The sequence below is a fragment of the Jaculus jaculus genome, chromosome 5, assembly GCF_020740685.1.
Source record: "Jaculus jaculus isolate mJacJac1 chromosome 5, mJacJac1.mat.Y.cur, whole genome shotgun sequence".
Taxonomy (NCBI): Eukaryota; Metazoa; Chordata; class Mammalia; order Rodentia; family Dipodidae; genus Jaculus; species Jaculus jaculus.
Window position 1 is genome coordinate 165752735 of NC_059106.1, and position 14904 is coordinate 165767638.

General features: G+C 52.0%; 1 protein-coding gene across 1 annotated transcript in view; it reads left to right on the forward strand.

Moving 5' to 3' along the window:
- The window catches only part of Umodl1 (uromodulin like 1), a 118398-nt gene that overhangs the window by 48607 nt on the left and 54887 nt on the right, over positions 1-14904 (forward strand). The window contains exons 14-21 of the mRNA XM_045149210.1: positions 2063-2175; positions 5647-5863; positions 8640-8777; positions 10098-10417; positions 12334-12479; positions 12903-13139; positions 13403-13562; positions 14690-14774. Of these exons, the coding sequence (XP_045005145.1) occupies positions 2063-2175; positions 5647-5863; positions 8640-8777; positions 10098-10417; positions 12334-12479; positions 12903-13139; positions 13403-13562; positions 14690-14774 (1416 nt within the window). The remainder of the gene's footprint in view (positions 1-2062; positions 2176-5646; positions 5864-8639; positions 8778-10097; positions 10418-12333; positions 12480-12902; positions 13140-13402; positions 13563-14689; positions 14775-14904) is intronic.

Sequence of the window (14904 nt, forward strand, 5' to 3'; positions counted from 1 at the left end):
TGAGCATGCCAGACGCTGCCCACCCGTGTACTCATGGGCACACAGCACAGAAAAATTCACATGGCATCTCTTGTCTCTCCTGAAAGCCTGGGGTGGGGAGAGTTGCTCCCAGTGGTCCTGACTGTCAGGAAGGATAAGAGACGCCTGTGGTGGTCCACCAGGGCCTGATGTCACAACATGAAGTGATGGTGACAAAGCCACTTGATGACGCAGGGCTGTACTGTGGGGGAGCCGCTCCTTACCCACGGTGATGCGCAACCAGAGAAGCCCTTCTCTCCACATGGCACCTGCCATTTGGATATCTGACCTACTCATGCGTCTGATGTTGCAGGGAGTCCTCACATCTCTGGAGCTTCCCAATTCCTGGGTGCCATGGTCTCCCAGGTGGGGATATAGCCCTTGAGAAGTGCCTCAGATGATCTGTTGGGGTGCTTCAAGACAAATCTAGAGCTTTCCTTTGTGAACTTTCAGTGCAGACAAGCCTGGCCCTGGGCAATGACCGAACAAGGCCGTGTGTGGTGATGCCAGTAGTGAAAGCCCAGAAGGGAGGGTGGTGTCGGCTGAGGGTCAGCCCCGAGTCTGAGCCCAGCTGGACTTCTGAAGGTCTCTCCCTACTGGGGGAGGAAAGAGCTGCCCACGGCGTGGGACCCTACACCTGAGGAGGGGCACCTCTGTGCTTCTGTCCTGCCGTTGTCAGTTTTAGTCCAGTTTGCATATGTCATTGGCCACCACCCTGGCTCTCAGGTGCAAATGACAATGATGACCCCAAGGACACAGAGTTCGAGGTTCACCCATGAATGTGTAGTGGGGTAGCTTTGGGAGGCAGGCTCAAAGTCCCAGGAGAACCTTGTGGTTTGTCCTAGGTCTAAGTGAGATGCTTTCAGAGGCACAGACCCAGAGCCCCCAGACTAACCTTGCCTTTCTCCTTGACTGCCAGCATTAAGAAGGCACGGCACAGCTCTGGAGAGATGGCGTAGCGGTTAAGGCACCTGCCCACAAAACCAAAGAACCCAGGTTCAATTCCCCAGGACCCATGTAAGCGAGATGCACAAGTTGACACATGCATCTGGAGTTTGTTTGCAGTGGCTGGAGACCTTGACACATCCATTCTCTCTCTCTGTCTTTCTCTCCCTACCTCTTTCTCTGTATCTCAAGTAAATAAATAAAAATTTAAAAGAAGAAGGCATGGCACAGACATTCAGTGAAGGACTCCAAGAGAATGGGGCTGATGACCCACGTTCACGTCCTCTGTATTCCTAGAAGCACTACAGGGGACCAGTCAAAGGAAGAGAGTGGGCCAAGAGATCAGAGCAGCCAGTGCACGCTGTGGCCCTCATTGTTGAAGGGTTCCTTCGCAAAGCCACCCTGGCTTGCTGGTCAGTTGCTTGATTACCATCTGAGTAAATGGCCCCGAGGGAGTGGTGTAGTCAGCTCTGCATTGCTGGGATGAGCATCCATCCAAACAGGACATAGCTTATGGGAGGAAGGGGTTAAGTTCCAGCTCACAGATCCAGGGGGGACGTTCCATCAGCGGCAGAAGAACCTGCTTCCATCCATCCAAGCAGAGGAAAACAGCCAAACAGCCCATGAGAACCCAAGGCAACAAGCAGGGGCGCAAGGGCAGCAGGCAGCGGGGACCCCAGCGAAGGTCAGGGTGCTCTGCGCACCTCTGGGCTGGAAATTAGGTCCATTCCCAAGCGCACCTTAGGGCTGGACTCTGGGATCCACTCTCAGTGACCCTCCTCCAGCTAGACTGCAGGAGACCCAACTTTAATAATCATCTGAGTCTATGAGGGCCATATGTTCAAACTATGGCAGGGAGGCCTGCTGTACTGGGAGAGCTTCAGGGGCTGAGCTGGTTCTCATCTTCTAGAAACTTCTTCCCTGCCCTCAGGCCTCTTCTATGTCACCCAGTCCGCTGGACTGTGGCTGCGGGCCACAGTCACTGTTCATTCTTTCTGGAGAGCAGGTCAGCCTTGGCTTGTCATCCAGCCAGTAACCATGGAAACGTGACCTGATGGCTTACTGTCCCAAACACGTTTATTCTCCATCTATCCTGCAGCGGCCTGGAAACTCAGAGGCCAAGTCCGCATAGCAAACATCTCGTCCACCGACTCCTTCCTCAATGCCAGCAGCAGCGAGTATCAGCGCTTCCTAGATTCGTTCCTCAGGATGGTGAGTCGACACAGTCAGTCCTCACTTCCTTGGGGGAGGTAAGGATGGATGGAGGGCAGCTGGATTCTAGATGCTTCCAACTAGGAATTAGACTCTGGGATTCCACAGACTCCTCGTGTCTGGAGGACCACGGGTCGAGGCTGTTGTGGGTCTAGGCGTCCTGGCTTGAATGGCAGTGGCTCCCCTGAAGGCAAAGCCATCCCCACAGCACCTTCTTCTTTCTCCTTGCTGTCCACTGTGGGACCCTGGGCAGCAAAAAGCCCAAAGTATTTTAAAAAATTATACTTGGGGGTTGGGAAGATGGCTTAGCCATTAAGGCATTTGCCTGCAAAGCCAAAAGATCCAGGTTCAACTCCCCAGGACCCACGTAAGCCAGATGCACAAGGGGTGCATGCGTCTGGAGCTCATTTGCAGTAGCTGGAGGCTCTGAGTGCCATTCTCTATCTGCCTCTCTCTCTTGCTCTCTCAAATAAAACAAATACAATGTTAAAAAGTTGAAAACCAGACTTTGGGGGCAGGAGAGATGGCTCAGTGGGTAAAGCGCTTGCTATGTAAGTGTTTGAGTTTGGATCCCCAGAGGCCACAAAAAGCCGGGTGTGGCAGCACATGTCGGCAACTCCAGCGCTCCTGCAATGAGATGGGAGATGGAGACAGGAGGATCTTCCCAAGGTGCATGGACCATCTAGGCTGGTATGTGCAGTAGACAATAGAAAGCTTTGTCTTGCTGGGCGTGGTGGTGCATAGCTTTAATCCCAGCACTCGGGGGGAAGAGGTAGGAGGACTGCCATGCGTTCGAGGCCAGCCTGGGGCTATAGAGTGAGATTCAGGTCCGCCTGGGCTAGAGTGAGACCCTGCCTCCAGAAAGAAAAAAAAAAAAGAAAGAAAAGAAAAAAAAATACAAGTCTGTCTCATGGTCTGGAGAGATGGCTTAGCAGTTAAGATACTGACCTGCAAAGCCAAAGGACCCAGGTTCGATTCCCCAGGACCCACATAAGCCAGATACACAAGGTGAAAATCAGATACCATTAAATGACTTTCAAGAGTGTAATTCAATGGTTTATGCTATTTTTACAATTCCGGACAGTCACGATTGCCTTGTCTAATTCCAGAACATCCAATCACCCTCCAAGGAAGCCTGGCACCATGACATGTCACTCCACTTCCACCAACATCCCGATGCCACCGGTTTGCTTTCTGTCTGCGGATTTGCCAGCTCTGGATGGGCGTGGAGGTGGAGTGACATGATCTGGGCCCTTGGGTCTGGCTTCTCCGTGGCATGATGTTTTCAAGGTTTGAGCATGTTGTGCCACGCACGTACCCCATTCTTTATGAAGAATGGTTAATATTTCATTGCGCATTTTGTCTCTTCATGCGTCGGAGGATGGCTTTCCCTTTTGTCGATGGAGACAAGCTGTCATGAATGGTCTCTTTCCTGCTATCCCGTCACGTGCTTTAGGATATGTTTGGGTGGGATTACATTATTGATTACTATCGCTGTTGAGACAGGCTTCGCGTATTCTAGGCAGCCCTACAACTTGCTCTATAGCCGAGGATGACGGTGAACTTCTGACCTTCCTGCCTCCACTTCCAGAGGGCTGGGATTACAAGCATCACTACCTTATCTGGTTTATGAGGTACTGAGGATCCAATCCAGGATTTGTGTGTGCCAGACACGCATTGCTCCAACTGACCTACATCCACAGCCTAGGATTACTTTCTTTTTAAGTATACAAAATTAACTGGCTATATAATCAATTTAGATAGCAGCAATCTCAACTTTTGAGATTTTCCTTAGTATAGAAGTTTGAGAGGGCTTGACAGCGCCACCTAGTGTTAGGTTTAATCACATGGGGTTGCATCCCAGAGAGGGTGGAGGGAGGAGCAGTTGGTCCCTCACAACCCTGTGGGTACCACTCCCTGATAGAATGGATGGAGCAGAGCCCCGGAGCTGGCCCAGGTGAACTCTCTGGTCTCTGAGATCCTGCCTTACTTATGCTGGGGTTTCCAGCTTCTTCTAGTGCCTGGATACAAGAGACCTCAGTGATGTGATTGCTAACATGTGTCCCCTGCCTTAGGAGACATGGTAGTTACAATAATGCTAAGCATAAATGCTGACTGAGGTCCTTCCATAGGTCTCCAGTGGCCACCTAGGTTGGCTCCATCTCTACCCCATTTCTAGATGAATCTTTCCTCCTGAGACAGTTTCCTCCTTGAATAGGTGTTTGTTTTTATCTGGACTCTCAGAATAGAAAACAGTCATGTGGCTAGACAAAGTGGGGCACACTTTCTTATTCTAGCCCTCTGGAGGCTGACGTAGGAGGATTGCTGTAAGGCCGAGGCTGGCGTGGGATCACAGAGTGAGTTCCAGGCCAGCCTAGGCTAGAGAGAGACGCGGCCTTGAAAAAGAAGGAAAGAAGGTTGATAGTGTGCCTTATCCACGTGTGGGATGTCCACACAGATTTGCAGGTGATGGGCTAACTAATGGACTCACCACTTCTGACGGGGGGCTTGGAACTTTGCTTGGAGACCGCATGGAAATGGTGACATTTGTCCAAAATTGTGACAACCCTTCCTAAAGAAGTGAGGGGTAGCGGTACAAGATTACAACAGCAGTTACCTGACTGAGCCCGTTAAAGGCAGTTGGGGTCAGGCGGGATGGGGGGAGTGTTCAGCCTCTGACAGGTGACAATACATGTGCCACCTTGGTGACCCGGAAGTGAGCAAGTGGACAAGGGATGCCATGTCTTGAGCCGCTGCCGCTCATGGGGTTTCCCTGAGAAGACAGTCCCCAGAGGCGTCCTTTCGAGGGCAGATCTGAAGCGCACAGACAGCTAAGGGTTTTTTTTTTTTTTTTTTTTTTTTTTGTGGAGTATGATGGTAGCCAGAACATGTGATTCTGTTCCAAAGGGGGGGGGGGGAAGAAAAGCACAAAAATAAGCCTTTTAGGGGCAGAAACTGCCTGTTCTCATGCAGGGGTTGGGCGAGCTCATTTGGGAGCAGCCAGGGGACAGTTGGAGAGGAGGAACAGAAGGGACATGTTCTGTGGCATCAGGGGCAAGGGATAGTTCCAGAACACAGGGGAAGGTGGTGGTCTTTCTCCCAGGACTATTCACTCAGCCCTCTGCCTTCCCTAGCTCTAAGCTAGCAGCGGCAAGCTCCAGCTGCCATCGGGAGCCTCTGCATCACGGGTCCAGGAGAGAGGGGTGCCTGCCTTGCTCTGCTCCCAGTCCAACCTGCTGTCTACTGGCTGTGAGTGGTGTGTGTGTGTGTGTGTGTGTAACCTTATTCACATCACAGACACTCTTAGGCGTTTGTGATGGGTTTGGGGACTCCACAGACAGGAAGGGAGCCAAGAAGACTGATATGTGGCTTGACTTCCTTTCCATGAGCCAGCCTGTCTGGGGGCAGAACCTCAGGAGGCTCTATTCTTACACAGCCTATGTCTTCAGCAGCTCTTCTTGCTTCTCTAAGGTGCGGGACTCCTTGCCAGGCACGCTGAGGCAGCACATGGATACCGATGGCATCCGACTGAACATTACCAGCATCGTCATCAACGGCAGCGTCGTGGTGGAGTTTCACTTGCTGGTAATCGCGGACCTGGATGTCCGGGAAGTGTCGGCTGCCGTCTTCAGCGCCCTACAGAACACGTCTGTGCTGGAGGTGATCAGGGCTGACACCTTCATACAAGGTACGGGGAGACTGGGTGACCCCCATGGTGGGTCCCTCGGTTCTGAAACTAGAGACAGCAGGATGCCAGCTTCTGCCCTTGGTGAGGAAGATGTCGTGAGCCTCCTCGCAGGGCTCTCCTTGCCTTCTTACTGCTACCAAGAGGTTGCTTAAGGATGAAGGGTTGAGCCTTGAATGAGTCACAAGGAAATCCCTCCCTTGCCACCCATTTCAGTGACCAAAGCCAGACTGTCTGAGGTACCGTTTCCATGGAGACCCTAGCAAAGGTGCTATAGAAAGAAAATCAGGAGAGAAAAAGGCCATTTAGATTATTTTCTCATATCATACTTCAAAATAAATACTGGATACAGATATATTTTAAATGAAGATTTTTAAAAATTGAGGGTTAATATATTTTGGATTTGGGGAACGAAGGTCTTTCAAGGATAAACAAAAATTTCAGAGGGAAAGACAAAAATACTTGACTGCATAAATAAATAATTTTTTTCAAGCAAAAAGGTACCATTATAAATAATAAGGAAGAAAACCTTTAATAATTTGATGAAGAATAGACATCCTAAACATACAGAGAGATAATGCAAAATGTAATAAATGCCAAGAACCTGACAGGTAGGTTACAAAAGACCCAAATAGAACTTATAAAAGAAGAAAGAGGGCCTGGAATGGTTCAGCAGTTAAGGGGCTCAAAGCCAAATGATCCTGAACCCACAAAAAGCCGGGCACAAAGGAGCACCTGTCTATGGAGTCTGTTTGTAGGGGCTAGAGGCCCTGGTGTGCCCATTCTTTCTCTCTCTCTACTTGCAAATAAAAACAAAGAAGAAATACAAGTTACTCAACAAAGATGTGAACATCAAATGCATCCCCATTAAATTAGCTTACCTTTTTGCACATCAATTGCAAAACAAGGGCTGGAGAGATGGCTTAGCAGTTAAGCGCTTGCCTGTGAAGCCTAAGGACCCTGGTTCGAGGCTCAATTCCCCAGGACCCACGTTAGCCAGACGCACAAGGGGGCGCAAGCATCTGGAGTTCGTCTGCAGTGGCTGGAGGCCCTGGCGTGGTCCTTCTCTCTCTCTCTCTCTCTCTCTTTCTCTCTCTGTCTGTTGCTCTCAAATAAGTTAAAAACAAAAACAATTTCAAAACAAAGAATTACCCTAAAACAAAGCAATATAAGAGAACACTCATAAAACCTTTGTGATGCTAACCCCAATGCTAATAAAACAAGGAGCCTGCTGTGGGGAAAGTGTTTTCCTACCCTTCCTGGGGATGACAGCAAGGACAGACGACAACATTCTACAGAGGTGCCCATCCTTGGAGCTACCTTCTTGTTGCTGGCACGAAGCACAAAGCGCCCGACCAAGAGCAGCCTGCGGGAGGAGAGGGTTGGTTTTGGCATACAGACTCCAGTGGAAGACCCATGATGGCAGGGAAAAGGATGGCATGAGCAGAGAGGCTTGGCATCACCTCTTGGCCAACATCAGGTGGACAATAGCAGCAGGAGGGTGTGCCAACCACTGGCAAGGGGAGGCTGGTTATAACACCCCTAAGCCTGCCCCCAACAACACACCTCCTCCAGGAGGCCCCAGTTCCCAAATTGCCATCAGCTGGGGGAGGGGCAAGCATTGAGCAGACATGAGTTCAAATCACCACAGCTGCCCTGCCGATGCTTGCGCCCCATGGTCTATGGGGGGGGGGTATGGTCATCCTCGGTGCTCTGGAAACAAAAGAAGAGTCAATAACCGGCAGCCCCTGGTGGTAAGAGCCTGCTGAGCGTCGCTCATGCCCAGGGCTGTTGGCACCAGAAAAAATAAAAAAGAGAACAGGTTTGTTGAGGTGAAGATGTGGCTCATGTGCTCTGTCACAGTGAGGTTACATGGATATGGATGAGTGTGAGTGTGTGTGTGTGTGTGTGTGTGTATGTGTGTGTGCGCGTGTGCATGTGAGTGTGTTAATGGTCTCAGGATCTTTCAAGGGCCTTTCCCGTGCTAGGCAAGTACTCTACCATTGAGCCTCACCCCTAGCCCTAGAGCCTACATTTTTTAAAATTTATTTTTAGAGAGTGCAAGCAAGAGAGAGAGAAAATTGGCATGTCAGGGCCTTAGCCACTAAAATCAAAGTCCAGACGCTTGCGCCACCTAGTGGGCATGTGCAGCCTCGCACTTGCCTCACCTTGGTGCATCTGGCTTACGTAGGATCTGGAGAGTAGAAAATGGGTCCTTAGGCTTCATAGGCAAGCGCCTTAACCACTAAGCCATCTCTCCAGCCTGGGTCTACCTTTTTTTTCAAAAGACCAGAAGGATATATTTGAATACACAACCCAGGAGCTCCGATTCTTTGCTGCATTTTTTCATATTCATATCCCTTTTTCGGTGGGGCTGTTAAGAACCTGGTAAGGGAAGTGGTGGAACGATGAAAGGCCGGGGTGCCAGGGCCTGCTGGGCTTGGAGCTTTTGGGCTTGGCACACTGGCCTGCTCCTCCCCTGGAGGTAACAGGACTAAAGGGTGGCCCTGCTCTGCCTGCCTCCCTTCCTTGTCTAGAACCACATTCTTTCAGAACAACCCTGGCCCCCAGGGCCCCAGCACAGCGTCTTGGACTGTCCAAGCCCCCATGTGGTCTGCTCTCTGGAATCACTTCCAGTTAGCGTCCTGAGATGTACAGTCTCCCCGGGACTGCAGAACTGTGTGTGCATACTGGGGTGATGCCTGTCCTGCGGCGGGGGGGGGGGGGAGGTGCCACAGGCCTGGGATATCTTCCATCCTGTATTCTAAATGCTTCACAGATCACGACGAGTGTGAGAGGAAGGAGGATGACTGCGTGCCGGGGACATCCTGCCGCAACACCTTTGGGTCTTTCACTTGCATCTGTGAGGAAGGAGCCCCCGACTACCATGTGGAATATTCTGGAAGACCTTGTGAAGGTAAAAATATCATCGTTCTTTTCTGGAACACTGTCCCCTCATCTGTTCTTCTAGGGACACTCATTCCCAGAGGGCTCTTTGTCCAAATGAGGTCAACATATTTTTATGTCCTGGCAAGTTTCCTGAGTGTGTGTGTGTGTGTGTGTGTGTGTGTGTGCATGCTGCACACATGCATGGTGTGTATTGTGGTGCCTGTGTGCCTGGCTCGACCTCTTCTTTTTTTTTTTTTAAATCTATTTATTTATTTGAGAGCGATAGACACAGAGAGAAAGACAGACAGAGGGGGAGAGAGAGGATGGGTGCGCCAGGGCCTCCAGCCACTGCAAACGAACTCCAGACGCGTGCGCCCCCTTGTGCATCTGGCTAACGTGGGACCTGGGGAACCGAGCCTCGAACCGGGGTCCTTAGGCTTCACAGGCAAGCGCTTAACCGCTAAGCCATCTCTCCAGCCCCTCTTCTTGTGTATATTATGATATCTGCGTCTGGCTCTCCCTCCTGTGTCATGTATGTCCACTGGAGAGGGACACTGAATAAACACAGAGTCCCAGTGTAGGAGACGTCAGCCTGGGGTAAACCCAGGAGGCACAGCGGAGGGGAGGTTGTGACAGATCAGGAAGGGCTTCCCGGAAGAGCTGTGTCGGAGCTGACCATCAGTCAGTGCCTCAGCGTGCACTCGAGTTTGGCTGAAATTTGGGAGTTTACGGGAGCAGAGTGGCGGGAGGGAAGCTGGTGGGTGACGCTGATGGGGAAGCTCCGAGGCAGGAGGAGTGGTTTGCAGGCATCCGGGAGACACAGGCGTGATGCCGTAGAGCACTGGGAGAGCCCCGTGCTGACAGAAAAGGCAAGTAAGTCCCCGGCCAGAAGGGGACCGGCTGGACCAACAAGAAGGATTCAAGGGCCGAGTCAGGGTCTGTGTCCCTCTGGAGCAGGAAAGGGAACCTCTGAGGATTGGTGTGCATATGGAAAATCTCTACGGCCTCCTGGCCCTGAAGAAGGAAGGTGCATGCATTGGGGCAGGAAGGAAGGCTCACCAGAGGGGGGACTCCTGATCAGACATCTCAGTGTCCCACTTGGGATTAGCCTCAGGCCCTCTGGGGCAGCTAGTGACTTGCCTGTGCATAGGTTAGCACATCTGCAGCCTGCTAGGACCCGTGGAAGTCCAGGGGGCCTGGGCTGTGCAACGTGTGTCTTGTGGCTGGAACAAGGGCCTCCCGGGTGTGGCCGTCACCCTCACGAGTGCAGTGTGAGGCCTCAGCAGTGTACACTGTTCCCCCGCGCCCTGAGACTCACCATGAGCCTCTGTCTCCCTGCGTCCCGCAGGTGGCTCTCCCGGGAACACAGCCCACCCTGCTGCGCCAACGCAGCCCTCTGCTCCAACGGGAACCAAGGTTGCCCCGGTGCAAAGTGCCAGCTTTGTGCCCCAGGACCTGCCCCTGCGGCTGAACCTGACCGGCGCTGTCAGGGTGCTCTGTGAGCTTGAGAAGGTGGTCATCGCCATGCAGAAGCGCTTCCTGAAGCAGGAGGCCATCCCCGAGGCCTCCCTGTACCTGGGGCAGCCTTCCTGCAACGTGAGCGACAGCAACAGCACCCACGTGTTCCTGGTGGCTGGCTGGGGCGAGTGCGGCACCCTCGTGCACAGCGTAAGAGCGCGTGTCTGTGTGCGCGGGTGGGGTGGCGGGACGACGCCGCAGGCCTTCTGGAGGGGCCTCGGTGGAGGGAGGGTTCACATCTCGTGTGGTAACCACGCAGGACTCTGCATCCCTGGGTCTCTGCATAAAGTCAGGGACCCCGGCAAGGGAAGTCAGGACAGGTCTGTGTTCTCACTGGGGATCGGCCTGCTTCCTGGAGTTAGGAGGGAAATACAAACACTGTTTTGGTGCAAAGGGCCTGGGGTCAGCCTGAGTCAGGGTTTGAAAAAAAATCCTTCCTGTGTGGGAAGCTGGAAAGGTAAGGGTAGGAATGGGCAGGAAAACCAAGGAGTCATGTGGAAATATGAGTGTGAATGTGTGTGCATGTGTTTGAGTTATATCCATGTGTGTGTGTGTAAGAGTACACGCAAATGTGTGTTAGGTTTCTGTCACTAGTACAAAATACCCAAGACAAGTCACTTTAAAGGACTGGAGAGATGGCTTAGCGGTTACAGTGTTTGCCTGTAAAGCTAAAGGACCCGGGTTTGGTTCCCTAGGACCCATGTAAGCCAGATGCACAAGGGGCACATGCATCTGAAGTTCGTTTGCAGAGGCCCTGGCATGCCCGTTCTTTCTCTTTCTTTCTCTCTGTCTTTCCTTCTTTCTCTCTCCCTCTCCCCCCCCACTCTCTCTCTCAAATAAAGATAAAAAACAATTTTTTCAACCACCTTAAAGGATGAAGAGTTGATTCTGACTCACAGCATCAGGATTCTCAACCATCAGTGGAGTCCACACTTTGGGCCTGGGGTGAGGCAGGAAGGCACAGTAGAGCAAGGCTGCTTAGCTCATGGTGGCCAGGAAGCAAAGAAAAGAGGGGGAGGAAGGTACTAGGGCACATCCCCAGCACCCAAACTTACTCCAAGTAGACCCCACCTCCTAGTGACCCCACCTCCTCTCAATGGCTCCGCGGGTGAGGGGCGTGCATAGCTGGGGGAGCCCAGGACACTCCCAGTAGCCCCTCATGAGCCGCCGTATCTGAGAGGGAGGCCTGTGCAGGCCCTGCTGAGGAACACCCATTAGGATGCCAACATAAGAGGCACTAGGAGGGTGTCTTATGCTCAGGCACACTCCTCATGCCAGACTGCCCCCCAGTGAGGCCGCACTTCCTTGGTGGTGGGGTGCGGGCGGGGGTAGATGATCCATTCAAGGCTCCTCTGTTCTCTGAGCTAAATACCTCCTTTGAAGCCGGGCGGGATGGCGCACTCCTTTAATCCCAGCACTCAGGAGGCAGAAGTAGGAGGATCCCTGTGAGTTCAAGGCCTCCCTGAGACTCCATAGTGAATTCCAGGTCAGCCTAGGCTAGAGCAAGACCCTGCCTCAAAAAAACAAACAAAAGCTCATTTTGATAATGAAATTCAGTGGAGGGTGGGGGTGGGTGGAGAGATCGTTTAACAGTTAAAGCACTTGCCAGAAAAGTCAAAGGACCCAGGTTCAATTTCCCAGTGCCCATGTCAAGCCAGATGCACAAGGTGGCGCATGCGTCTGGAGTTCATTTACAGTGGCTAGAGGCCCTGGCATGTACAGTCTCTTTCTATCTCTCTCTCTTCCTCTTCCTCTCTCTCTCTCTCTCTTAAGTAATAAAATATTTTTAAAACTTCAGTGTGGTGTAAGGCTTATGGAGGGAAAAGGGACTCCATTGCTTACTTGTGGTCATCCAAATTTTGGAATTGACTCTTGATGGCGTGACTTTTGTCAGCAACCAAGACTGCCCCACGACCACCTCTGCACATGGAGCAAGGGGCTCACACCATCGGTGTGCTCTGTCTCCTGCAAGCCTGATGCGCCCTGTGGTGACTGACGCCAGGGGACAGTTGTCAGGGTAGCTGCAGCTGGGTCTGGGGGCTCACTCCCATCCTGTTTGTGCTCAGAACATGACAAACACGGTCGTGAGGACCACGCTGAGGAATGACCTGTACCCCGACGGTGTCATCCACCACCTGCAAATCCTGAGTCCCATCCACTGTGCCTTCCGCAACGACCTGCTGACTTCCTCTGGCTACACCCCGCAGTGGGGGTGAGTGGGGTGGCCTCTGCGTAGCTCGGCTCTTTCAGAACCTTTGTTTAGAGTTTTAACCATTTGAGACATCTTAGTGTCTGTCTAAAATGGACAGAACTTGATATTCACCTCTTTTTTTTTTTTTTTTTGCCCAGTCCCATGTAGGATCCACCAGATGACCAAATATTCCCTGACCCAGCCAATCATCTAGGTGGCCTGGCTTCTAGCTCCTCCCACAACCTCCACTGTGGTCCCCCTTTACTCCGTCCATGCAGAGCAGGGCCCCAGCTCTCTTACTGGAGTCAGCTGGGCACGTGCAAGTCTATTCCCTCTTACTTGGGGGCCCTCAGGATTCCTACACCTCTCCAAAGTTGCTGTCCCAGGTAGGAACCGGAAGAAAGGGCTGCGGAAACGGACGTGCTGACAGCCTCTCTCTCTCAGGGTCTACACCATCATCGAGGACCTCCACGGTGCTGGTCACTTTGTCACTGAAATGCAGCTGTTCATTGGAGATTCTCCCATACCTCAGAATTACAGTGTGTCGGCCAGTGATGAGATCAAGATCGAAGTGGGGCTCCACAGGCAGAAGAGCAGCCTCAAGGTGGTGCTAACCAAGTGCTGGGCGACCCCCTCCAGCAACGCCAGGGACCCCACTACCTTTGGCTTTATCAACAACAGGTGGGGAGTCAAGGGTGCACGGGTGCCAGCGCCTTCCCTCCCCTCGGTCGCCTGCCTGGGATCCTCAGAATTTTCAGGCAAATGCTGATGTGGACCTAGATCTGGAGACGTGGGGTGGGGGGAGGCAGCAGTTCCTCTGACTCCCACGGAGCTCGCGGGGTGCTTGTGGGGAGAGGCATAGAGGGTCGTGGTCCCCAGCAAGTGAGCCTGAGCAGTGGCCAGCAGGACCAGCCGGCACTGAGGAGCCACATTTCCACCCTCAGCTGTCCTGTTCCCAACACCTACACCAACGTGATCCAGAACGGCAACTCCAGCAAGGCCCAGCTGAAGCTGAGAATCTTTTCCTTCATCAACAACTCCATTGTCTACCTGCACTGCAAGCTGCGAGTCTGCATGGAGAGGCCGGGCGCCACGTGCACCATAGTGAGTGTCCGGCTCCCGGGGGAACGTGCCTTCCCACTCGTGACGCTTAGGCTGCCCGCTAGGCTTCAAGGGACTTCGAGCAGAGGCGCCTCCCAAGTGCTGGGATTAAAGGCGTGCGCCACCACAGCTTTGGTGTTCCTTGGCCTATAGCTGATATTTCCCGTGAGTTTGCCTCTGTTCCAGATCCCTTCTTGTCATAAGGACTCCACTATGTGAGGTCACCATACTAGGTTAGGAAGCCAGCGTGTTCTGTGGAGGCACACCGCAAGTATATAGTGGGCAGATTGCTCCACGCCGCTAAGCCAGGCTGAGTTTTTTAATAATAATAATAATAATAATAATAATAATAATAATAATAGTAAGAATAATAATAATAATAATTATTATTATTATTATTATTTAGCAGAACAAAGGTCTCAGGAGGAGCAAAGGGTTGTGTTAGCCTTTGAAAAACACCAAGGAAACTCTGGTACCATCTCTGAGGGTAGCCCTCACGTTCTCAGTGCGGGTACACGGGCCTGACCCGAAGCAGCGCCTAAAGGAAAGGGATAATTCCAGCTTACAGTGTCTAGAGGCAGTTTCATCATGGCATAGCAGAGCAGAAGCGGTGCATCACATCTTGCCACGGCAGCTGGGAAGTGGCAGCAAGACTGAGCAGTCTCTGGCAAGAGGGTGTTTGGTTATAAATACCACAAGATCCACCCCAAGCAACACACCTCCTCCAGGGAGACTCCGCTGCCCAAACTGCCACTGGCTGAGGACTGAGTAGGATGCTTCATCGCAGACACATGAGGCCCCAGGGGACAGTTCACATTCAAGCCACCACGCTGAGGCAGTCACAGAGAAGGCTCAAAGGGCCGGTGTCCTCTATTCTGCCTCTAGGTGGCCCCTCCCTGCCTCTTGTCCCTGGAACTGTGCCCCCCAGAGCAGAGCCCACCATTCTTGCTTTTCACTTCTCCCCCAGCCCATTGAGAGTTATCCCTCCAGTAACTTGGAGTACCAGAAAGCAGAATAGTATCAGTCAGGTGAGGCTAACCCCCACTGTGAGTTCACGCCCCATCAGCACTGCGAAGCTAATGTGAAATCCACCCCCCCCTCTCTTTTTAAACAAAACAACAAAAAAACAGAACTGCAGTGACTTCCGATTACTGAGAAGTAGTGAAACATCCGCAATACACCAGATGTCTTGGGGCCCCCTCATTCGATCTGAAGGTGAGTTACCTAGCTATTAGTAAAAAAAAAAAAAAGAAAGAAAGAAAGAAAGAAAGAAAGAAAGAAAGAAAGAAAGAAAGAAAATCCTGTTTTGCCACCATGTAAACCTAAAATACCTGCTTCAAAATGA